The following is a 25,799-nucleotide window of genomic DNA, read 5'->3' as shown; positions in this document are numbered from 1 at the left end:
GTCGCCTTCATCGAAATGTGACCGCTGCCGCCGGGATCAGCTGGGCGACCTTGCTTCGATCGTGGCCAGCAGCTGTGTATCCTGCCCTATCGGAAAAATTGCCATGGTGGATACTGGAAAACATGGTGGGCGTAGTGGAAATAATAGTGGACATGGTGGAAATATTAGTCGGCATGGTGGAAATTATGATGGCTATGGTGGGACGTAGTGGAAAATATGGTGGTTATGCCGGGACATACTGGGTGGTATGGTGTACAGATGATGGGTAAAGTGGAAATGATGGTGGAAAGCAGAGGCTAGATAGTGGGCAATAATGGGACACTCTGCCCACCATTGCGATAATGCTGGGAAGCCATAAGCATATGGTGGGTGGGCTTAAAATGGCGGGCCATTTATATAGTGTACCAAGCTGGGATCTGTACACTACATGTTCTACCACCATGATTTCCACCAAAGGTTAGGCCTACTGACCGAGCCCGTACAATTGTGTTATCCGTGCTTCCGGGTTTCAGAATACGCGATTACGACGATTAAGTATGGCAATACAGCGCAGCCATATGGCATCAATTAACCTAAATGAAGCATTTTTCATTGTGTATGGTGTCCGCTCAAGAAGCAACAAACATCAATGCGACGCGATTAAAGCACTTTCAGAGAACGTAATTAAGTGTCTTCTCACCGACAGCCACCGGTCGCACTCGCTGGCACTTCTCTAGCTTTTGTACGAGAACTCAGACGTGGCAATTCGTGTGCTTGGTGAACCATTATGATAGCGTAATGTTTCCGGCACACTGCATTCGTTTTGGCCAAGCCGTTATGTAGTTGTTGCTTTAGCGAAAGAGCTACAGCATTGCGCTGGCGCGACCGCCCTCTACATTGCGCGAAAAGCATCCCAATACTCAATCAAATAAATTAGGCGGGCGTATCTATGGAATGAGCCTAGAAGCGTCATAAAGCGTGAGCAGATGTCGCCCTTTAGAACGAGTGCGAAACGGATATTAAACTTGGCAGACCCCGCCGGTAAACTGTTGCTGCTCCCCAGTCCACTTGGTTTTTTTTTTTCTTGAAGTTGTGAATTGTAAAAAAAATAGCACTAGTGCCATTAACATAGTGGCAATCGTTACAGGCCGCCGTTGCTTGTGTTTAATAAATGTGCAATTTTTAGTAGCAGGTATAGATCTTGTTTATGTTGTGTACACGACAAACATAACTTAAGCTGAACCTTAAGTTTGTATGCTAACTAAGTATTTAACACGCACTCAACGTCATGTTGGTGTGGCGCAGCGGTTAGCGTCTTCGACTTAGAATTCGTAGGTTGCACGTTCGATCCTCCGTGGCGCCTTGTTTTTTTTTTTTTTACGGGACGGGTGTTGTTTATGTCGTTTTTATAGAATTGTTTTTTATTTTTTGTGGCAGTTCGTCACGGTGATTCTGACGTCATTTCGCGCTCCAGTGTTGCCGGCGCTGCAGCACCCACCATACCCACCATGCGCCATGGTGGGCGTTTCCCACCATTCACCCACTACATTAATCCACTATAATGGTGGGTGGTGGTTTCCACCATGCCCACCATTCGTTTTTTTCCGATAGGGTGACCACGCTATATACACGACCGCGGTGAGCATACCTGAGTGCACCTGAGTGCACCTGAGTGCCTATCATTCCTGGAGCATCATCATCATTTCACGCTGGCGTGTGCTCAGCCAACGGCGCTGATGCGGTTCGGCTTATTCCCTTGGCTGCAGGTATGATTTTGCTTTCCAACGTGTGCGTTAAAGTCCTGAGAGATGTAGCTGCGTTGTATTATACAGGAAGACGCGCTCGTTTGTTAAAATAGTACGGCCGATCTCACGCACAGTCGAGCGGGTTTTGAAGGTTTTAATTGTCGCTCGAGCATCGACCAAAAACTACAGCAGCGTATGCTTTTTCGTGGAGAGGGTGACACCAAGCAAAAGGCTCACCCACTCTTCTTGCTGTGCGATTACTCCTGCCTTAGCAAGCTGTTTAAATGAAGCAGCGTCGAGCACCAGCTTTCACACACCATTCGCTGCAATTTTGTAATCACCTGTGGAGATGGCTCGAGAGACCGAAGAATACACTTGATCGCAAGGAATAAAAAGTTGAAAAAAAAATAGAAGAGTTTATCGTATGGGCGATAGCTGTGGCATATATATAGAACATTCAACAATCTTGATTTTAACTGTTCCGAAGCGCGCCGATAGGCCCCAGGGACGTTAGGAAGGTCGACGCTGACGCGATAACTTTCATATTGCGCGCGACTGTACTTTGGGAATCGGCGTTCTGCGAAGCATGGGGAGGGAACGTGACCATATTGTAATTAGCGAAACGTTACTAGAGTGTACTAGCAAGGTTACGTTACGAAATTACGCTAAAGATATGTACAAAGGTTGTACACATGACCATGTGTTGAACAGTCGCATATGTTTTACATAAGCGTGCGCTTGTTTTTTACTCTTGCGTAACGATGCAAACAGAAACATGAGCGTTATCAAACATCAGAAGCCGTAAGCTGATATGTAGTGGTTCTGCTCGCGAGGGTGGTAACCCACGGACGCGACTGTCGTATCTATATCATAGTATACGTGTAATGCTAATAATATATATATTAGAATGCTTGGGTTCGATTCCTGCTTAGCACTGAGTACTGATAAGCTATACAGCTCGGGGAGCAGCGCGCCACCTGTTTCCGGCCTTTCTTCCGCAACGTCGTTTTGACGATAGTTGTAGCGCGAGAACAAAACGACGACACAGAGACAAGAAAGACACGAAGGACTAGCAACTATAGCCCAAGCTGCCACACTTCTCAGTCGTTTTGACATCACCAAACTTTCACAACTGCCGACACAAACGATGAAGACGGAATGTGTTACGCAGCAACGAATGCTGTCCCCAAAGATCTGCTTTTGGACGCTCGTCTCGGAGGCAGTGTTTGAACTCAAATCACGTTATCACTTGAATTAGGTTTAACGCGGTCACCCACCTGATGCACCTCGATGGTCGGTTCGCATTCATCAGTACGCATTCCCTGCATCGTTCTTCAAACATCTCAGCACGCGTTCATACGCAAGTTCACACTCGTCAAGTTTGCATGTTTAAGAGCCCTAGTGACATTTCGTCCACTTTCGTTTTCTTTACGCTGGGAATGTGCTGGCCGCGGGTCCGGTGGGGCAGCATGGTCAAGAGTGGCATGAATTCATGGCATGCCACATTTCCAGTAACTGAATGCACTCCGCAGACGTGGAGAGGTTCTCTAGTTGGACACCGTGACACTGCTACATAAGCTAACTTCAGTGCATAGAACTCAACTACAATTGACGTTAACACGAAGTGATAGCTCCATTATAGAAGTACATATGTAATGCTAATAAAATTGAATAGTCAGCATTGCAACTACTGTTTACATTTCACCAGCATTACGCCAAAGTAGTGTCTGTTTCTAAAGCAGTATCAAGACCTAGCGTGCCTCTGTGGTAGACTATTTGATTGCCACGCAGAATGCATGGGTTTGATTCTTGCTGGGGCCTTGACATTTATTCTTTGCATTCGTCAGCCTCAAGGCTGCCGATGTAAGCTTTTTTCTTAACACGCTTGTGTTAAAATTACCAATGTCTGTTCTCGCCGTTCCTGGGTGGTCATAATTCTGCCAATCAGCTGTGGCACATACCTGCTTACCTGTGGCACATGCCCGTCCCTGGTAGGCGAGTATGTGCCACGTACATGTGTGTGGCGGAAAGGGTTTGACTATACCTACGCGACGTGACTGTCACATCCTTCATGTCATCAACAGTGAGTCATATTCGTCAAACCATCTTACCCTTCCATACTAATTTTGGTTCACCGCAATATCACGACAAAATCCAGGCGTAGGTGGACATATATAGATGCTAAATGTGCCTGCAGAACGCAAAGAAATACGTACACCTTTAAAGGGGCCCTGAAACGCTTTTTTGAGTAACCATGGAATTAATTCACTGGAAAAGCGTATTGCCTCACAAATTTAACGCCGCAAAAAACTTTTAAGAATCTGTCCAGTACGAACGGAGGTACAAAGATTTGTCACACGCTGCAATCGCATTCTCTCTTCTCTCGTCCGGACGAAAGCGCTGGAAGCTAAGCAGGGAAGGATGAGAAGGGCAAACAAAAAACATCACTCGCACCTCGTGACCTTGAGCACTTTTTTTTTTCTTCGAATACGCGGCTTCTCAGTGCGATCACGGGCGCGCGCGTGGACAAGTGACGGTTTTTTGCGGTGACCTCTGTAACAACACGACCACGCCATGCTTAAATCAGCCAATGGCTGATAGATGGACTTACTGGACCTATTTTCCGTAATTTGTCGAGAGAAGAGAAAGCCATTTTTAGCTGACTTCGATAACTAATAGTGTATTCCAGGCCACGTGCTGCGCTATATTATTTGGCTCGCGTGTTGTCGGGCACCTCTACTACCGATAGGCAGCGTTTTCTGACCATGCTCAAGAAGTGTTGCAGGGCCCCTTTAATGAGGGGGTGCAAGTCTGTTCCACACAGTGAGAACGCAGTGACAAACCTCCACCCCCCCCCACCCCCCCCCACCCCCCCCCCCTGTAGGGTAACCCTGCACCACGGCCGGTCTCGAGGCGCACCTCTGCCTGCGCATGCCAACAGAGCGTACGATAAACAGGTTATTTCGTAAAACCACTGGTTTCACGCTTTCTCGGGTGTGGTATGAACGTTTTTGGGATAAGGGATTTTAAGTAAAAAAAAGAGAAAAGTGAGCGCCGTAACTGTCTCTCAGGGGGAGGACACCTCAACAGTAGCACACGAGGGATGGGGGTAGATAAGGGATTAAAAGGATAGGATGGATTCCGTGCCGACCGGTTGTGCCCTTGCGATCTCCGACGACAGTGCAGCTCTGGCCGACTGGGTTGGTCCTACGCCACCATCTGTCGCCGACAAGAGCTCTCGCCAGTGGTGCCTCGTCCTCGGACTCAAGCAACCGTCTCCATCTTTCCTATCTTCTCCTCACTTCCGTCGTTCTCTGTCCCTGCGCCTCGCTTTCTCCTTCCTCTCTCTCTATCTTATTACATTCTAATTCTAGCCTTTTAATTCCTTCTCTACCCCCCACGTTTATCGCGGTCCGCATTCGCGATGAACGACTTGCTTTTTCAACTGCGTTGCAAAATAAAATTCAAGCCTCCCGCCACTTCCCTGACGCACGTGGCGCTTCGAGCGGTCAGCCCTTTGACTACGCGTGACGTTAGGGGGTATCGCTTGCTTACCGGGCGCGCGAATCGAAGGGATCCCCAACCCAAGGTCAGGAGCGCTTAGGCAAGGCGGCAAATGGCGCTCCCCCTCGCCACCTCTCTTTTCAAGCACATCGCCGGCGGGAGTTCGCTGGGGTTGGTACGGCCGCTACGGAAGGACCAGCAGCGCCTGTAGTTCTCGCGTCTGGCGTCAGTACTCGGAGTTCAGTAGCGCTGTTGCAGAAGCGCGTCAGCTGTTGTTAGCAGCTCCACGGAAATCCGGGGCGTAAAGGGGCCTGCGTATCGCTTCGCACACGGTGCCGCCATATACTGCTCTTTATTCGGAAAGCCCGTCGACCGGTGGCTAAGAAGCACCTTTCTCTTTTATTTCAAAAGTGCAAGCGAGTCGAGTCATGACGAACATGAAGAAACTTGTGCTCAAGTGTCTATTCATGGTCATCCGCTACGTGAAAGTGCTCAACGAGTTTTTTCTCACGTCGCTGTTCGCTTTCATCCATGGAAAGCCGAAGCTGCTGCCTCCCATCACGGACGTAACACTGCTGAAACCGGCCACCGTACTCGCCGAAGAGATCAGGAACGGCAAGGTGAGATCACGCATCCCCCGCTTTCGTTTTCACCCAGCCGTGACGTTCGAGATCCTTTGTTCTTGCGCGTATGTGCGCATATCACTGACTTCAACGTCGTGAGAGCTACGCTTGCGTGGAAGTTTATTATCTGTTGTATTCGCGAAACGGCCTGCCGTATTGAAAATACGCAGAAGTACTGTCCTCTTCTCGCTACGCTTGTTCACAATGGAATGGCAACGCGGTTACGCCGTAGCGATGGCTTCGCCGCCAGGCAAGCCGCACGGTGGCTGCCGGCGTTGAACCAGCTGCGCCAACATTCGCAAAGAATGAGACCTCGTGATTCTCGGGTATCAGCTGCTGCCAGCCGCTCGCGGTCGTCACGACAGCAGCTGAGATAAAGGTCGCGCGTTGCGTGCGCAACTCTTTTTTTTTTTTTCACTGCCACAATAGCTCGATAGTCCACGCTTCGACCGGGGCGCCCCTCGTATGCTCTCCGTACTCCTAAGTAAACATGCACACTCGTGGCGTACGGTTCGCGCTTGCATCTCCGGCTGCAGTTTATGTAGGTTCGCAACATTGTAAACTGAACGATTAAGCGGGAATGTGGCCCGCTTACGACTCATGGGGGCTTGATCGGCGGTGTATTTCATTATCCCTTCGGTTTTGTTTTTGTGTTTTTTTCTCTCGATCTTACGCAGTGGGCTCACGTTCATTGCGAAAGCGCGACGAGCGCGTGCGAGGAAAATATCCGGCGGGCGTCATCTTTCGTGCAACCTTTCTGGTCACGCGCCAGCGGTGATGTCACTTTTTGACACGCGATAAATAAATTCTATTCGACCCAGCAAGCTGGGCTGGCGGCCGCGGGAGCAACGTGATCACGATCGAAAGTTAGGGGAATGTGGAGGGTCAGCAAGAAAATAAAATAGACTATATATAGATCCTCTATACGCTTACAAGTTTAAACAAGTCGCGTTACACCGATTAAAGCCCATTATTATGGCGCTTTCGCTCCCAGCACGCGCGTGTGGCTCGTTCTGGAAGCAGAGAAAAAAAACAGGTTTGCGCATTCTGGAGCGCAGTCGAGAAGCGTTCAAGGCGAAAACGCGCGCGCAGCGAGGAATTATGATGTGTAAGTGATAACACGTGCGCGTATTTTTATTTTGCCGGCTTGATCGTATCACGCGCCAGCTGGCACAGGTGCTTCTTTTTGTAAGTGTTCGCCAGATATCTGATGCACTTGGATCGATCCTCGTAATCGAGATGTATATAAGCGGCGTGTATCCTTTTGGCATCCGTTGGAGAGACTCTCTTTAGTTTTTGTGAAAGCCTAACTGTGTCAGGGTTAGACTGTATTATGCAATGGGCGCGACACGACGTAGACACCAATGGAGGCTCTAGGGCTTACTTTCTTTCCGCGCTGGCCTGAGTGCATGGAAATTAAGATGCCTTTTTTCTTTGACTGCTGTTAAACACGAGATATCGGTGCTACATAACTGGTTTCTTAGAGTTCCACATTTGATTGCTACCTGAACATTTCAGAAATGACCTTCTGCCAGCTCTCACCATTGCTTGTCGCCATGAACGCCTCTTTACACAGTAATGAGCAGCATGTGTTATCAATCAGCCGCACACAATATATACGTTTTAGACTCTGAATAAAGCATTTCGTGAAGTATAATAGAATATATCTAGTGATATACCAGTTTTCAGTGAATTCGTGTGCTTTTGCTGGTGGATCGTGATAAGTTGTGCAGTATGTAGCATATCTAGTCGGAGAAGATCAAGACATTTTATGTAACCGTCTGAACTACGAAGCTTCTTCTGGCCGGGTTTTTGGCCCTGCTGCGGTGGTCTAGTGGCTAAGGTACTTGGCTGCTGACCCGCAGGTCACGGGATCACATCCCTACTGCGGCGCCTGCATTTCCGATGGAGGCAAAAGGCGATGGAGCCCAGGTGGTCAAAATTTATGGAGCCCTCCACTACGGCATCTCTCATCTGGTGGTTTTGAGACGTTAAACTACACATATCGTAATAATGGCCCTGTTTTTGTACACAGCAGTATCACAACGTTATATGTGTCGCAGAGCGTAAGTTTAGTAACTTCAAGGAGACGTTGATGCTAGCATCATAATTGCGTAAATTACAGTGGACCTAGTGCTGTATTCATGCAGCTGTGCTAAAATGAACAATCTGAGTGACGACTTGACGCGAATAGATGAGAATATTTACTGGCCTTTACACTGTGAAAGAACTTTTATGTTTCACTATGATAAGTTTATTATTAGCAGACAAAATTAAGGTTTAAGTTTCATGTTCAACTTTCGCACCGAAATCTGTGCTCTTGACCTGAAAATTTTCAAAATGTATCTCGCATTTTCGCAGCGGTGCCTCGATGAAATACTATTCTGAAACTTCATATGCTAGGTTCACGGCACTCGCGAATGACAATGTATTTTCTTTTTGTCGATTAAAAGGGTGCGTAAAACCCGGTATACAACATTCAAAATGTATGACATCATGGTGCTTGGTGTGTAAATCTCAAGGTGATGTCTCCACTTGCATTCTATTTTTGTGCATTTTCTCGCTTACCAAGTGTCGTGTTGAAGTAAAAATAATGTTTTCAGGATGAGAGTATACATTACTAATATTCGAAAAGTAATTCTTTTTTTCTCTTTAGTGCCCCTTTAAGGCACGCCTGTTGCAAGTCATTTTCGGTGTGTTTCTATTTTGTCACAGTTCAGAGATAGCAGGCTGGCCGTGTTGTCATTTGTTGTGTCAGTAATGTATTGCCTTCCACGCTGTGTCAGGTTGACAGGTGGAAAAGAAAAAGAAAAAAAATAACTAGAAAACACCTGTGTCTGGGAATGCTTGGCATGATTTATACAGCTGAATTTTTTTATTTCTTGTACCGTGTCTATGAGGTGTCTTCTGTGCCATTGGAATGGTTGTATATTTGCCAGTGCGTCAGCTGCGAATTTATTTTGGTAGGCTTGTAGGCAATAAAGCCAACAACATAATTTTCTTTCTAGTTTGTTTATCTGTCATAGTGAGGAAGAGGGCTCTTGTTATCTTAAATTTCTTTATTGAGAATGAAACTATTTCTGTGGCAATTTTTACTGTTTTCGGACATTGAAGGCCACTATTTGGTGTAAGCATGAAGTGATAGGTTGGACGAAAGCTACTCGACAGTTGAGGAATGATCTCTTAGATTGCGGAAGTTGTGGTGCAGTTAACTTGCAATGACAAATTGGTTTTAATAAACATCATGTGAGCGTTTGCTAAAGTAATTGTCTTGTAACGTAACTATTCTGTGACTTCTCGGGTTTACATTCATTAATTATCTCCTTCAGGAAGAGACATGGCTGTGGCATGTTCTTAGTTTACATGAAATAACCTTCCACATATCCTTGTTAGAGCCTTGCTATAGAGCTTTGAAAAATCTTTAAAAAAACATTTTCGGAAATTGTGAGATGCTGAACAGGAGGTAGGTACAATGAAACTTTTGGTAGGGTACCCTGAGTGTGGCGCTGGAATAGTCTGTTGATTATTCAAAATTTCCATTGTAGAAAGAGGTTGCAAAAAATGTATTGTTAAACTCTGCAATTCTTAGTACTTCATGGGCTTGTTTTTTGGAACACAGTTGAAACTACTTTAGTCATTGGTACGAAAGGGGCTACAAAAATGCGTGAAAAATTTTTGTGTGGTAGCACACTGTCTACATCACCCTGCAACAATCTGCTTGAAAGCGGAGAATGCATATATCTTTTACAGTGAAAGTTGTTATAAGGTGACAGCAAGAATGCCATAGTTGCCAGCCACTGTCGCCGGTGTCCGTAACTGATATTGCAGTCAGTATTGCACGAAAGAAGAAAAAAATATCCAACATAGAATGCGGGTTTGAACCTAGGTCGTCTTTGTGGCAGCTCAGTATTTTACCACTGAGCCATGCCGGTGCTTGAAACTACCGCGTTAACATAGGCAGTATAACGTGGTACAAGAGTAAAATAACAACCAGGTATCACAAAATGTGAATTGTGTAACAAGTCGTTGCACAATATGAACTACAATACGAGTGGGTTGTCGGATGCTTCCAATTCATTACAAAGGGCTGGGCCATAACTTTTCATCGTCATCAGTCAATGAATAAATTATTGGAGTAGGGGGTACCTCGCTAGCTTACATGTATTGGTAGCCCCAAGGAAGTTTGCAACGGGTTTTAGAAGTGGTGCGGTTCCACTGCGATTGTGCTGCGCCTTCCATGCATGCCGGGCGTTTTTATGAATATTGTTTATTTTGCGCTTCTTTTAAGTGCAACGGTGTTTTGCAACCACATTTTTCTAAACTATTGTGCCTCATGTGTAGATTTTTATTGTCATTTGTTCTATGATGCCCCCCTTATTCACATGCATCTTGTGAGACACTTGGGCTTAAATAAATGTTTAAAAAAATTATTTTTTAATAATAATGTTTAATTTAAAAATTAAACATTTAGAACAGTGAACTTCTGGAGTATTTCTGAGAGGAAAAAATTGTTTTGTCACGTGAGAGCTTTCAGGATGGTCGTCGAAATAGCCGGGGCCTTTGGCGCGGAGTGACCCAATAAGAAATTAATTATTGCTAGGCATGGTGGTCGGTAGGATTTTTTCTTAGGGCTGCAAAGCAGTGTTACATCGCGGCTGGAGGAGGGGAAAAGCACTGGTATAGCTTGGGTGAGGGCAAGTGCTAGTGAGGTTCGAGGGAGGGCACATGCCCCTTTTGCACCCCCCTGCTGCCGCCCATGTTGTAGGACAGAATTTTCATCTCTTAAGAACTTTCATGTGGAAACATCACGTGAAAGTTACGTATTTCATTTATTAGTCATCCATTTATGAATTTACGTACAGCAGATCAATGTGTATGCCCTTCTCCGTCAATTCTTCACCACTTATCCAGTGCTGAAATACCGTGCACGACTTGTTGGCGCTAGCTTTCAAAAGCATCTGTCTATTCTGGCTAGTGCATGCGTACCGAGCTCGGGGCTGTGCTCGTGTAATGTTATCTGGACTGCAGTGTGATTAGGTTCTGCTTTCACTGCAGCTGAGCACAATGTGACAGCCACAACTGCTATCTTAGTTCGTGTCGGCTGCAAATAACTTTGTTGATAACCTCTCTCTACCATGTTCTTCTTTTTTTACAGTGTTAAAGAGGGGGTGAAAAGAAAAGCGACTAGCTGCTTGACTAAGTTCCCACCTGCCACTTACATCAGGCAGAGGTAGTGGTGGCGAAAGAACACACAATGACTACAAAATCTCTTTTGTTATCTCTGTCTGCGCCACTAGCTTGTATCTTTTAAGCCGTCTAAACTTTTTATGTTATGAATGATGTATGCAGGTTCTCAGAACAAGAAATTTTTGTACTGCCCAAAGAAAAGTTGGATTGGCTTCCATAAGTATAGCCCTAAACCTGGTTCAAAAGAAAAGTCTTTTATCTTTACCCTTTTTCAAAATTTTAGCCATTGGCTTTCAGAAATTCTGACCAAAAATATTCGTATGCTTGCACAATTTTAAATGAAACATCAAAAATACAAACAGAGGCATGCAAAGCTACACAAATCATCACACTCATTTCTTAAAATGCCTTTATTCCTTTACATATCGTCATTTGCATGACCAATGTCTAAATGCTACCGATTGTGTTCAAGTGGGGAAAAAGAATATTTTCTGCATAACACTTGTTTCAATAGGTTTTTTCTTTCATGTCTTTCAGATTCCTTGCTGGAATTCATTGTCCTAGTTATAAGATTAATAGCTGGCTAATACCTAGCACATTCTTCTCTTGTTTATAATTTTTTTGAAAATAAAGATTGTAAAGGCATTCAGAACAACTTAGCAGTTAACATAAGTGTAATTGAGCAAGTTCAGGCTTTAGAAAAAAACGACAATAGAATGAGTATTTACTGTGAAGGTATAGAGAACACAAAAACAAAAGAACACCCTCAAGAAGGCATTTTTATTATGAAACTTGTTTGTAAATACAAAAGTAGGCCATTTATTAGATGTAGTGTGACTCGTGAAAGATCTGAAGAAACTTGGAAAACATGTCATTGCATGGTGTGATGTGATAGTTTAATCTAGTATATAAGCATTCAAAGATTACGAAAAAATTTCTGTGCTTCTTTGCAACTAAATAACGTAAATGTACTGGCAAGGCATTCCTAGATTCAATATGTCAATACGATTACATTTATAGATGTCACTCATAGCTTGAAAAGAAGACATTTCGAATTTCAGGTTAGCAAGTGTAGGTCCTTGCATTGACCTTTGCTTTGTTGTTTTTATTGTTGTTTTTTGTGCTTATATGACCTTTGTTTTGTTGTTGATGTTGTTGTTTGTGCTTAAATGACTCGGTCTATAATCGGTCAGGCAGACCAGAATCGTGGATCTTACGTGTCACACATGGAAAGAAGAGTGGTCATTTTCGAGACTGCAGGATATGAGCCCCCATTGTTACATTCTCGAGTGGCCTCGCCATACGGATGCCAACACAATGGGAAAATTGCCATGATTGAGGGTTGTAGGAATGGCTTGGAAAGACTTGCAGCTTTTTTTTTTTTTTCTCGTCACGCAGATTCTTTTTCCTGTTCTTGCAGGCATCTGAATGTAAATGCGAGCTCAGTCGCGCCTCGTAGGCATGAGCTGCTTCCTGTTGCATTGTGATTCATACCTGTGAGCGAGTGATAAGAAGACGAATAAGGATAAAACTATGAAGATAGAGGAGACAATGAACTTCTGAGAGGTCGAGGAAGCAATATTAAAAAAAAAGAAATCGTATGTTGGTTTGAAAGAAATGTCAGCCCCTGAGTCATCAGATATGCAAGTGTTGTGAGGGAAGTTTTCTGTGTTCTTATACACGTCTTGTGTGCACATATGTATGTGTGTGTTTTTTTTTTGCATTTTCTTTGAGCTTTTGTGCCTTTTTGAAGAAAAAGAATGCTTGAATCGGCTTCACTGAACATTGTTAGCAGCAGTTCACAAGTTAGCTTGGATTGTTCACAAATTAGTTAGGATTGACATATGTCTATATGCGCATAGATTGGGTGCAGATGTAGATTAATTCATTGACTGCCATGCCCTTTCTTCAACATAAGTATCGGAGTACCTCTACTTGTCAATGCATTGATGACAGCAAAAAATAAAGAAAATAAAAAATGCTGCCTCTTTATTTTCAATTAGAGATTACCATGTCCACACATTTCTTTCTGTGAGGGAGGCTACTGAATGTGCCATTGAAACAAAACCACTTGCCAGACAAGGGATCGTTGACAAACTGTTGCATTTAGAAAAAATTCGCCCATACAGACATTCACCCATCATAAAAACATTGTGTAAGGCTGCTGCTTAACATGCTAAACTGCCAGTCCGACAAAAGTGAAACGACCGAATACACAGCGGGAATGCTCAATTGACTCTTCCTCGGCGAGTAATGCTGGCTTGCTGCATAATTCCATCTAGTTTCGCAATTCTGCTCTGCGTGGTTTCACAATTTCAGAACGCTATCTCTCGTCTCTTCTGGCACTCGTTGGGGCCGGTCTCAAAAGTGGGGCAAGCACCAGTCACTCCGTGTATATCGCGCGTCATTGCATCACCACACCCCAAATTATAGAAACCGGGAAGACTGTGTATGCACTGAAAGTAAATGAGCTTCCTGTCTGGGGCTGTCATGCAAAGTTTCATCAGAGAAGTAGATGAGGAAGTGTCGTGTAACTAACCGCATTGCTTGGGTGGCATTTTCGTAAGAGCAGCTCACAAGCCGGTCTTCGTTTGGCCCCACATCTGTCCCATTCAAAGTTGAACCTCGTACAAAAGATCCGTGTGTTCTGTTCGGCCTTAAAGCTAGCTTTTAAAAAGGTCTTGGTTTAAGTTGCATTTAATCTGCTAACCAGTGTGGTTTCGTTCTGACAGGGCCAGATACGATAAGACAGCCACGCAATGTGTTTTACTGTAAGGCAAAAGATAAGAAAACTGCTGGTAGTTGAAATTACTTGTTGAGCATTCCACTTTTGGTGTCTTTATAGCATGAAAGTGTCTTGGTTATCCTGAAGCAGCATAATTTGCAGTTTTAATTTAGTCATTCATGTCATGCCTGGCTTGCATAATAATGTCACGACTCATTCATCGCGTTGCATTTGATGTCGTGCTTGCAAATAAGATTTCGACCTTAGAGCAGCGCTGGAAAATGTCAAGACTTAAATTTTTATTCTTGCTTTATCACAGCATACTTGATATGAATGTGCGTGCACATCTTCAGCCATTCTTGTCGCTTACGTCAAGAAATCGACATGTGCGCAATCTATTTTCCTGCAAACGGCACTAATCTTTCCAAGTACTTTTTTTTTCCACGAACCATTTCTGATTGGAATTCTCTGCCTGAAAATATCATTTCCTTTAGAATCTGCAAGTATATTTGAAATTGTGCTACTTACTCATCTATAAATGCAGTAAACTACTGAGTGTTGTCTCTTTGCTTTCACTTCTGTGTTTTGTCATTTTTGACTATGTTTTTTATGAAGTGTCACTTCGTAAATTGCAAATATTGGATATACACACAGACTTATTTCAGGGAAAGCTTCTTGTTTTTTTTTTTTTTTACAATTGCCAGCAGTTGCATGTTGCACTTGATTATGGGAGTATTACTTTCTTAGCAAAGGGACGGGGATGTTTTCTTGTTTTTTTTTTTAATGTGAAGCATTTCTTAGCGAACTTCCGCGACTTTGAGTCTGTCTGTCTGTCTGTCTATCTATCTATCTATCTATCTATCTATCTATCTATCTATCTATCTATCTATCTATCTATCTATCTATCTATATATCTATCTATCTAATCTATCTAATCTATTCATGTAAATGTAAGGCGATAAGCGGTAGCAGCGTCAGGACGGAAGCAGCAAGAGCTGGCCGGATATACAAGCGTTGTCGCAGCAGCAACCAGGCAGTCCCAGCTTGCGCCAACGTGTCGATGTCGCTGCGGTAGTGGGCATTTCCCCCGTCGGAAAAAGAGCCATCCTGGCGACTCACGGAGAACTGAGTACGAGCGGATTGTAATATGGTTTCAACCGCTGTACGAGAACGGTTTCACTACCGCGAAAGCACTGGTCTGTGGATGCTGTCACGGGTTCGATGATGTCGTTAACAGGTGAAGTCTGCGAGACAACGTGATAGGGCCCCTGATATTTTGAAACGAATTTCGAAGAAAGGCCTGTAGGAACAGCTGGAACCCAAAGCCACACAAGGGTGCCCGGAACAAAGTTAGGGTACGGGTGGTTATCCTCACGCCGAGATTTTTGTCTCCATTTGTTGATGGTTGTGAACGACTGGGCGAGCTTATGGCATTCCTCAGCACGGCGGGCAGCTTCAGAGATGGGCACATCTTCGAGGAATCGGGGTGGTAGGGCAGAAGCAGAAAGAGCTCAGAAAGGGCGTCGTCGCAGCAGCAACCAGGCAGTCCCAGCTCGCGCCAACGTGTCGATGTCTCTGCGGTAGTGGGCATTCCTCTTCAATATGTCCGCCCGCCCGCGACTTTTAGCTCTCCTGGCCGTTTCGATAATGGTATCGATACCAAACTTGGTATGGCATAAAATGACTGCATGAAGAACATATTTGACTAGTCATAATATGAAAATCATGACATGTATGTCATAATCTACATTTCATGGTCTTGTAGCTCTTGCGGTGGTTTCGTTCACATGGCATGTTTAAAACTGGTATAGTATGACGTGATTGCATGGAGAACACAAGCGACAGGCCCTAACATAAAAATGATGGCATGCGTGTCATGTAACAACATGACTACATGCACGCTCATGGTGCACTCGCGGGCGTTTCGTTAGCATCACATATACTAAAATTAGCATTACGGTACGTGAATGCATGACAAAGGTGTGTGACTGGTGCAAACATGATAATCATAAGATGTGCATCATGCAACAAAATGACTACATGCCACGCTCATGATGTGCTGGCAGCCGTTTTGCTAGCTTCGCTTATTCCAAATTTGGTATTACGGGACGTTCATACCTTCATCATCCATTTGGATGATGAAGGTATGATACTGGTGCAAACATGACTATGAGATGACTACATGCCTACATGCTACGCTCATGATGCGCTTGCGGCCATTTTGCTAGCTTCGCATGTACCAAACTCGGTATTGCGCGACAGCAGGGATGACAAATGTATGTGACTGGTGCAAAAATGATAATCATGAGATGCATGTCATGTGAGAACATGACTACATGCAACAGTCAAGACGCCAATACATTTTTATGTGACGCGGTGCACGTGCTCGCCTGCGTTCATTTCGTCACGTCACGTCGGCGTTGCCACGCAAGGCGCCGGTCCTGCCATATACTCGCAGACGCGTGCCGTGCTGTGTTGCTTTGATGCATGCACGTTTCAGCATATCCGGCGTCCCCCCGTCTAGAAAAGAGGGAGATGCAGTGTTGTCTGGTTAATGCATCGGCGCGAAGTGCAGCATGTCGCATGTCGAGCCGGTTGCCGTCAGGCCGCGCCGACGGACGCTGGTCGCGCCTGGCTTCACACTATAAGTGCTCGTGTTTTGCTAACGTAGCGTCGCTGCTCCCAGCTTTTGCGTGCGCATCAACGCTACATTGGAGTATATTGAGCCTTTCATGATGCGCTCGTGGCCGTTTTACTAGCTCCACATATACCAAATTTGGTGTTACGTGACGTCCATGGATGATGAAATATATGACCGGTTGAAACATGATAATCCTGACATGCATGTCATGTAAGAACATGAAAACATACCACGCTCATAGCGTGCTCGCGGCCGTTTCGCTAGCTCCACATATACTAAGTTTTGTATCACGTGATGTGAATAGATGACAAAGGTAAACGACACATCCAAACATGATAATCATGACACGAAAGTCATGTAAGACATCATTTACCTCCACCTCGTGATATGGTGCTGATTTTAAAGTGACCTATCAACCTTCCTCATTCGTGCTTCCCATATAATTGATTTCCTCTGTACGTGGGATTTGCCAATATATTTGTTTTAATCTTGTATATGCGTCACTCTCCTGTGAGCTTGTGTGTCCTACGGTTCCATCTGTGCTTGTAAACTTGCAACTGTATAATTTCTCACCATCATGGTCCTTTGTGACTGCAGTATACTGTAAATAAATAAATAAAAATGTGGACATTTAGGAGGCCGTGTACTCTAGTAAAACGTTAGCAAATAACTTCTCTGGCCTTTATTGCGGTAAAGAGAAAATCTCAGAATTTATGCTTCCTACTTGTTCAGCATGCTTTAACGGAGCCTTGTTATGCAGGAAGCATGTTGTTACAGTTTTAGGTCTTGTAATACTTGAGCTCATATTCCGTCTAGTTCATCTTCTTGTCTCTTTCATGCAGCTCAAGAGTGTCGACCTAGTTGAGCGATACATTCGACGCATGCGAGACGTGCAGCCTGTGATCAATGCTGTGGTGGAGGACCGGTACGAGGAAGCCATAGCCGAAGCTGAAGCTGCCGACCAGCTCGTGGCATCCGGTACAGTCACACCTGAGCAATTGGCCAAGGACAAACCCTTCCTCGGCGTGCCACTGACAACCAAAAACTGCTATGCTGTCAAAGGTCAGTCATGCGATGACTTCACTTTATGATTATGCGCTAATTCACTCCAATGTAAGAAAACTTTCACAAGCAGTGATGTTTGCTTCTTGGGTATTGTCGTCTGTTTCTTCTTGCCTTCAGTGACAGTAGGCATAGGCCCATTCTCTCTACGTGCCACCTGTAGGCATCAAATGAAACTGAAACAGCGGCTGGCATTAACAATGGAATATTGCATTCTGTCCAGTCGTCATCATGGACATATGCAGTGCTTCTAAATCAGAGTGCTATTCGCCTGTCAATTGTGACGACTGGATGGCGTGCACAATATCGTTTCCAATGCTTGCCACAGTTTAGATTTCATTTGGCGCTGATTTCATTATGCCCTGTTACATTGACCTGTTCTACACTGACTCGCTAACAAGTCAGCTTCATTTCTTTTTCTGATCAGCACGCCGACGAAAACTGCCACTTAATGTCCACTGTATTCTTTCAATCACAGGCATGCTTCAGGACGCTGGCCTGGTGTTACGAAAGGGCTTCCGTGCACCGCAAGATGCTGACTGCATGGCTCTACTGCGCAAGGCCGGTGCCATCCCGCTGGCGGTCACCAACATCTCCGAGCTGTGCATGTGGTGGGAGTCGTACAACAAACTGCACGGGCGCACCAACAACCCTTACGACAGCCGCCGCATCTGTGGTGGATCCAGTGGTCAGTTTGCACTCACTCACACAGTTGCATGTTTGCTTTGTTACGGTAGCGTCAACTCTCATTTAGCATTGGCACATATGGGCAGGTGGAAATATCCTTCTGCCGTATTTTCTCGTGTATAAACCAGCCCTGTTTATAAGCAATTAAGTGCAATCTCAGATATTGTAGACTCTTGATAAAATGAAATATATCTAATAAAAAACAGCATATATGGAACAACTGACTCTAAGAGGATTGGTTTCACGCTTGAGTTCAGCACCCACATTCAACACTCATTAAACTGAACTAATCTTAAAGAAAACTGAGCTTTCTGGTCCCTTCAGAATCCGTTTAACAAGAGCATGCAGTGTGTTACAATTGCAAATTGAATTGCAAATTGGGAAACTAATCAAATTTATAATGTACTTGTTGCAAAAGGGAGAGTTGGGCTCATTGGCTTGTGTTCATATTGAAATTGCGCAGAGACTGATCACAAAGGAAGACTGAACAACGCGAGCGCTGGGTGTTCCTTTCTGATTCATCTCTGTCCTGTTCCCATATGAATGTATTTTTTGTTGTTTTCATTCCTTTTACCTGTGGCCTGTTCATAGTGCATATTTTGCAAGTGCGATGCTATATTTCTCACGACCATTTCTCACCACACGACATATCACCACACAGGGGGTGAGGGAAGTCTCATTGCCAGTGCTGGCTCCGTATTCGGTGTTGGGACTGACATCGGCGGAAGCATACGGATGCCGGCATTCTTCAATGGCATCTTTGGCCACAAGCCAACAAGAGGTAATTAAAACACATTTCTCAGCATTGAGGTTTCCTTGCTCACAGTTGCACGTCGGGTTGCTCGGTGCCATTACAACCTTGCCACCTGTCTCGAATTGGGTAGACAATTCAAAATTTTTCATTTAATGTCCCAAGTCCTGACTTTGCAGTGTTAGGACACCCTAAATTTCCTGAACTTTTCTTCGCTTCGACGCGTGACCATACAGTGCGCGTATTCGAAGCACCGGACACTGGAACTGCTATTGTGTCAAAAGCAGTGCTACTGTGACGTCCTGCAACAACAAAACACTACAAAACATGGCCCAGTGCCACGATCTCGGCTCCTTTATGTCACAGAGTTTAACAGTCTAATAATTAGAACTGGCACATGTGTGCACTTTCATGTACTCTTGCCGTTGTGTGCAAGCATTATAGAGTACGGTACCCACAAGCCACTCATTTCAGAGCGCTATCTTTAGTATTATAGGAGTATATGATAGTCGTGAACATGTAGCATAGAGTTATGCTGGGAGACCAATCTTTAACTGCAGCATAAGAAATGTAGTTCTTTTCATTTCTTTACTAGAGCTCTTTGGAAAGACGTTAGCAGCCAGGTTCAGCAATGTGTAAGATGGCGTGATCAGAAAAAGTTCACTTCTATGAAGATCTTCGATAGTCATGGAAAAATTAAACGTGAGCAGGCAATTATGACATGGAACAGCTTCCGCAAGAAATTACTCGAGGGCACAACCTCCTGTTGGTAGTTATCTGGTTGCAAAAGGTTGTTTAGGTTCCTTACTAAGTCTGTGAGGCAGGATTGTGCCAACATTATAAGCCTACCGATAAAAATAAAAACGAAATAAAATATTTAAGTTACCTCAGACTTCTTCGTATTTAAGTTGTCCACCACTGTACCGGTTTAGGTACTTTGGGTTGAATAACGGTGGCTGTATGCTTGCTGTACGCAGGTCTGGTGTCAAACAAGGGGCAGTATCCACCGGCACGTGACGAATCTCTGGATGCCTGCCTTGCGGCAGGTCCCATGTGCCGCTATGCCCGAGACCTCGAACCCATGCTGGCCGTCATGGCGGGTACCCGTGCGTCCATGGTGCCATTCAACTCTGAGGTGAGAGAGCAGTTAAAATAAAATGTCGGGAACAATTTAATGTTAGTCCCAGCGGTGCAGAAGATCTTAGGGTCTCCGTAAGCTTTTCATCATTTACACTTTATCAGTGCACTGTAGCTGGGAGTAGCAATAGCAAAGCTAGCGGTGACATCCTGCGAGATTTTTCACAATTTGTACAGTGTGTTGGGATATGTTGTCACGTGGTCATGCCGTAGACGAAGACAGCAGTCTGCTTTTTTGAGGTAAAACTCTTTATTTGGCCGACCTTGTGGCTGCAAAGCGGAAATTCAAACTAGAGCAAGCAATGCATGCTGTACAGCTATTCGGCCAACAGCGCTTGGTTGTCAAAAAGACTTACAAGCGGCCAAGCGCATCGCCTTTTAAACATGTATTATCGAAGGTTCCAGCATTATCGCTAGTGACGGCGTAAGTTCCAGAACTAACTATAATGTTCTCGTCATGCACCTAATATGTATTGAGAATTCTAAGATTATCTGGCACACTTTGCGCAAGGGAACAGTTATATTGCAATGGGGCGGTAGCTTGAAAGTAGAAAGAAAGGAGCACGTGTGGCAATATTTTGTACCTATTGAGTGCTCTCATTGAAGGAAAGTGGAAATGCACTAACAACTGTATGTCGCTAAGGTGCTTTAGCCAGTAGTAAAGTAGAATCAGAAAGTCGCTGCAGCATTATTCGACAGGGTTATCTGGTTTTTATCTTTTTGCATCACAAGATGCTTCCGTGAGTGTTGCTGCTGTTGCGCAGCTCATGAGCATGATGTTCGAGAAATGTTGATATGTTGGTGGGTAATGCAATAATGAAGCCAGCATTGTTTGACGACACATGTAGTGTAGATTTCGAGCCACTGCACTTTTCGTACAGTAGTTTTTGCAGCCTTGACTAAAACAAGTGGATAATTAAGCAATGAAAGTATGGGCAATAGTGATTGTACTGTTGTAATTGATATATATATATATATATATAATGGAGTAAATTAAAGTGGACGATATGAGAACTTGTTGCTGTCGGAGGCCAAACCTGCAACCTGTTGACTACATACCCAATGCATTTACCTATTGAGCTGTGGTGCCAGTTATCCTCTCGTTTTTTGTCTGCTTTACTTTCTTTGCATATATATCGTAATCATATAATACACTTAAAACAGTACAATTGTTGTTCCCTATATTCTCCTCGGCTTCATTATCCACTTTGAATCCTTCATTCATAGTAAGAGTTTCATTCCCGCAGATTTGATACCTTCAGGTAGTATGCAAGAGATAATTGGTCAGCTGTCTGCTTAAGATCATGTGCTATGTGGTGCCAGCTGGCAAAAAGTGGAGTGAGCGAAATGCAAGTACAGTTGTTGCACTTGAAAAGTGGCGGTAGAAATGAACACAAAAGCTGCTCCCTTCAACTAGGCGTTTGCCCAACTCTTTTTCGTGGTGTTAAGGACGTTGAACCAAGTGACCTGATGCCATCGTCGTTTTCCGCAGGTGGACTGGTCCAAGATGACCGTGTACCACATGGTTGACGACCTTGGCGGCACCCTCTGCACACCTGTCCACCCCGAGATGAAAGACGCCGTGCGCAAGGTGGGTTGTTGGGACGCTTCTTTCGAACGCCAGCTTTGTCTTGCAGCACATTACTTATCTTGCGACGTTTAGATTCGGTTGTACAGTGAATCGCTGTGGATTCGAAGTGGCGAGGTACAGGGCCAAGTATGTGAAGTGGCACATTACTTTGTGCACATGCGTGAAAAAGGTGCCACAGATGAGCTGAAGTATGAAACAATTAGCAAAAGGGTTGTCAGGTGAGAGGAAAAGCATGCATGTACCTTTGGTATTTAAAAAAAGAAAAGGTCTTTACACAAAGGTGGCACTACCAAATAAGTTGCAGCCATTCCACCACTCGCATTACATGACCAGCCAAGCTGCTTTACACAACACAGAGCAGGCACAGAATTTTCAACTATAGGCAATCACACTCCCTGCAAGTAAAATCTAAATATCTGCCAAAAAACTCTATATTGAATTTAACGTATCTCTTAAAGCTTTCCATTTGAGTAAAATACATCTTTTTGCCTTGACATGAGTCGTCTTGTCTGGCCAATCACGTGCACTAGGCGTCTCATGCACATTCTTCAATTGGGGTTTGCGGGCCGTATGTTCCCTACAGTATTTTAAACGAACAGCTGGTGAGTGGCAAGCTTTGCCCAATGGGTGTGGCTTATAGGTTTTTGTTGATGGACAGGAAAAATACCGAACCCTAGCCATATATGGCGTCACTGTTGGAGCAACGTTGCTCCCTATCTAGGCAAAGAAGGAAACACACGTGTCTGCTTTGTCTCCTGTGGCACACATAAATGTGGTTGGGGCTATAGTACGAGTTTTAATTAATTACTTAACTTGTGCCGTGACAAGCTAGCATATAAAATTGCCAGATTTGAGCTCCTACTACCTTATACACTCAAACGTGATTACGACAAAGTTGTATCTTACACTAAAATAAGTGTTATATGAGAAATTTTGTTATAAAGGTATATTCTTCACACAATTTTTATTACAATACTATTCTTCATTTACTTTGTTATAACTGATATTTAGTTATATTCGGGTTCATTATATGGGGGTTGAGTTTACATACATTTCGGCCGTGCAAACTTTTTTACACAAATGTAGACCACTGCTTGTCCTTTGTTTTGTGCAGGTGGCCCGCTATTTTCATGAAACGTACGGCAGCCCGGTGGTCGAGCTTGCCCTCGAAGAGTTCCGTTACTCGGCCCAAATCTTCACCGCAAGACTGGCGGCTGCAGCCGTGCCTCCCTTTTCCGCAGAACTGACGCTGCTAAAGGTATGCTGAGCCAAAACATGCACCCAACTTTCGGCTCCCAGGCAGTTCTTGGCAAATGTGAGAGATATCTATACGTATATGGTCAAATGTCAATCGTACATCCTCGGGCCATGCAACAACCCCCATTTTATTTATTTATTTACAGCTTGCTTACCTGGCTATACAAACATTGTGTAGGGGTGTGACAAAAACATAACTAGAAATAAAAGAATGCGTTACACACATGTATATACACATATACAAAGATCACTCTAACATTATCAAAATAAACATGAGTATGGTTCAACAAATACATTTTCAAGGCTCTTGACACATTTGCTATGAATCGGTTCTGTCCTGGCAAAACCCCCATAGGAATAGTCTACTAAAGACCTTGATTATACAATTCACTATTACACTGCCTCCATCTCATGCTACGCCTCTTTTATGGTATTGTTCTAGAAAAAAAGCCATATTTCACACCCAGCTCGCACCAAAATTTTGCAAGCTTAAATGTAGTTGTAAGTTTTATGTATATGTGCTGATGCCAAATTTATATCATTAAACCTTCATTAACTAAGTAGACGATTACAGAAACAGAGAAGCACAATTTGCATTCATAAAATAGAAAGTTTATTCTCCTGGCAGTTTCTTATCTTCTGTGATTCAGTTTTGTTGCTCTAAATTACTCTGAATATGCTTCAATCATGTGCCAATTCAAGGTTCGTAACTTGACAAGGCCAGTCGTACCGGAGTTTATTACAAAGTTTTCAAGCTTGTCTTTCAGGTCGGGATATTTTCCTGTTCACGTCAGTAAATATGATTTTTAATCGTCTACATGCAAGTTACGGAAAGCAGCAATGCTTTGACTTGCCGGTGCAACATGAAAGCAGCACATTACCATTTGGACTTCATTAGAAGTAGACACGATTCAATGATTCTGCTGTCTTGCATGAAATTACCCTACACGAACATGTGACAGTGTGCTCCATCGACATTTTTTGTGGCGATGACACTGCATCTGACCACTGTAACGAAAGGCTGTTGCCATCACCATGAATGTTGTTTCACCTTCATGCTTAATGTGTTGGCTATAATTGTACTTTTTTTTATTGGAAAGGAGGTGTGCAACATAGATTCCTTTTTTTTTCTTTTTTTACAGGTGTGCATAAAGAACTGTTCACACTCCCTCCATCTAAATGCTAGGTTGTCGTCTTTTTATTCTGCATTTTCTCTTGTACTGCCTGAACTGCTTTTCTTCTAACGACATGCTTTTGGGTCACTTCTTTGAGCAAGATTCATCTCGACCAAACAGGCTTTCGTCATACGCTTATAATGAAGGTTGTAGGAACTTCCTGTACAGCAGAATTGTGTATGTCTGTGCCAACTGTAGAGTTCCAACATTGGTTCGCAATTTTTGCTGCTGTTGCCATACACAGGCAAGCCGGGGAATGACTTCACCTTCAAAAAGCACTGTGCGCAACTGAGTAGTTTTCCGTTGCGTGTTGGCGTCTTTCTTTTTTTTTTTTTTTTGGTGTGTTCTGCACAGGGAATGTTATGCACACTGCTAATCTCCCTGCCTTTCTTATACTTTCTCTCTCTTATGTGCGCATTGTTACGCTCGTTGCAGGGGAAAGTGCGCGTATGGCGGGAACTTGTGCGCTGGATGCTGGGCCGTTCGCCGCATACTCTACCCGCCCTGGCTCTCTGCCTCCTGGAATGGCTCTCGCCGAAGCGCGGCCACCCGGCACTCTCACGCGTCCTGTCCAAGGCCGACAACTTGCGAGCCCGCCTCAACGTGCTCCTCGGTACTGGCAACGCCATATTCGTTTATCCGTCACATCCAGAGCCGGCGCCTTTCCACTACCAGCCACTGCTCAAACCGTTCAACTATGCCTACACGGCCATCTTCAACGTCCTCGGTTACCCGGTGTGCCAGTGTCCCGTTGGGATCTCCCCGACCACGGGCACGCCCCTCGGCGTGCAAGTCGTGGCCGGCTTCTACAAGGACCACCTGTGCTTGGATGGGGCACGGGAAGTCGAGAAGGCATTTGGCGGCTGGCATCAACCTCCGACAAAGTAGGAGAAGATGCGCAAACGGCCTTTTGAAACGAACCGTGCCACTTCAACTTTTCTCGAAGAGGCAGACATTGCTACCCAGTGCTGCTCGCTCGTTCACCAATTTCCTTAGCCAAAGATGCAGCTCGGAGACTGAAACACAGACGAAAAATGTTGTATATGTACACGTGTTTTTTCTTGATGTTTTTCTCGTGCTTCTGAGCTCCGAAACTTGCTTGGAGAAGTGTGGTGAAGCTGCATTCTCTGTGGCAGACGCGAGACTCTTTGCGACGGTTGCCTGGGCGCACATTGTGGTCGAGACACTTCGCATTAGCACTTTTGCTAGTGTTCGAAGCGCGCAGAAGTCATCTGGAGCACTTGTTTCACGGTGCATCTTCCCTCGAAGTGGGACACGCCTCTGCATCGCGTCAGCAGAAACTTCCGAATTGTGAACTCTTCCACAGGAATCACATGTCGGACCTGAATGTAATTTCTCCTTTCGTGCCTCCACACACCATTTGATCATGTTCTGCAACTTTACGTCCTAGTGAATTAATTTTGGTTTGTCAGGCGTACGAGCTCGGTGTTGCTCATTGATGTCCATAGGTAATTTTTGCTTGTTTTTATGCAAACATTGTCGCACGCGTGATGTGTGTTGTAGTGAATGAAGCCAGCCGTCCACGAAGCTTCGTGCAGTTGGCTGTAGCCTTGGTCAGCCGTTGGTTATGTTTACCGCCACGTTCTGATGTGTCCTGTGTTGTGTGTTTGAAGCCGCGAAATGCGAGCTGAAATTCTTGTATTATTCTCGCAACTTCTCCAAACCGGTGGTACGTTTCTGCATTGTGATCTGCTCGTTCAAAAGGACGTGCATT

The 25,799-nt window shown here is 44.5% G+C and overlaps 1 protein-coding gene across 2 annotated transcripts; it reads left to right on the top strand.

The window, feature by feature from the left end:
- LOC119174211 (fatty-acid amide hydrolase 2-A) lies at nt 1–25,129 on the top strand. Of its 2 annotated transcripts, none has more exons than XM_075895998.1 (8): nt 1–125; nt 17,247–17,466; nt 17,945–18,154; nt 18,815–18,934; nt 19,882–20,039; nt 21,534–21,632; nt 22,747–22,890; nt 24,500–25,129. In XM_075895998.1, the coding sequence occupies exons 1-8, from the start codon at nt 123–125 to the stop codon at nt 24,950–24,952; spliced, it is 1,407 nt and encodes a 468-aa protein (XP_075752113.1). In that variant the 5' UTR covers nt 1–122; the 3' UTR covers nt 24,953–25,129. The 2 variants fall into 2 exon arrangements, with proteins under 2 accessions (XP_075752113.1, XP_037280931.2); XM_037425034.2 differs by lacking the exon at nt 1–125 and adding an exon at nt 5,423–5,848.
- Nucleotides 25,130–25,799: the final 670 nt, after the last annotated feature.

The sequence above is a fragment of the Rhipicephalus microplus genome, chromosome 5 (genome assembly GCF_043290135.1).
Source record: "Rhipicephalus microplus isolate Deutch F79 chromosome 5, USDA_Rmic, whole genome shotgun sequence".
Classification (NCBI taxonomy): domain Eukaryota; kingdom Metazoa; phylum Arthropoda; class Arachnida; order Ixodida; family Ixodidae; genus Rhipicephalus; species Rhipicephalus microplus.
This window is presented reverse-complemented; position numbering and strand designations above follow the sequence as displayed.

What these genes read in the sequence shown, in the direction of transcription:
- LOC119174211 (XM_037425034.2), top strand. Translation starts at nt 5,657, where the DNA reads ATGACGAACATGAAGAAACTTGTGCTCAAGTGTCTATTCATGGTCATC. An exon ending in CATCTGTGGTGGATCCAGTG is followed by an intron (nt 18,155 to 18,814) that starts GTCAGTTTGCAC and finishes ATCACCACACAG; the next exon opens with GGGGTGAGGGAAGTCTCATT. An exon ending in TGGTGCCATTCAACTCTGAG is followed by an intron (nt 20,040 to 21,533) that starts GTGAGAGAGCAG and finishes CGTTTTCCGCAG; the next exon opens with GTGGACTGGTCCAAGATGAC.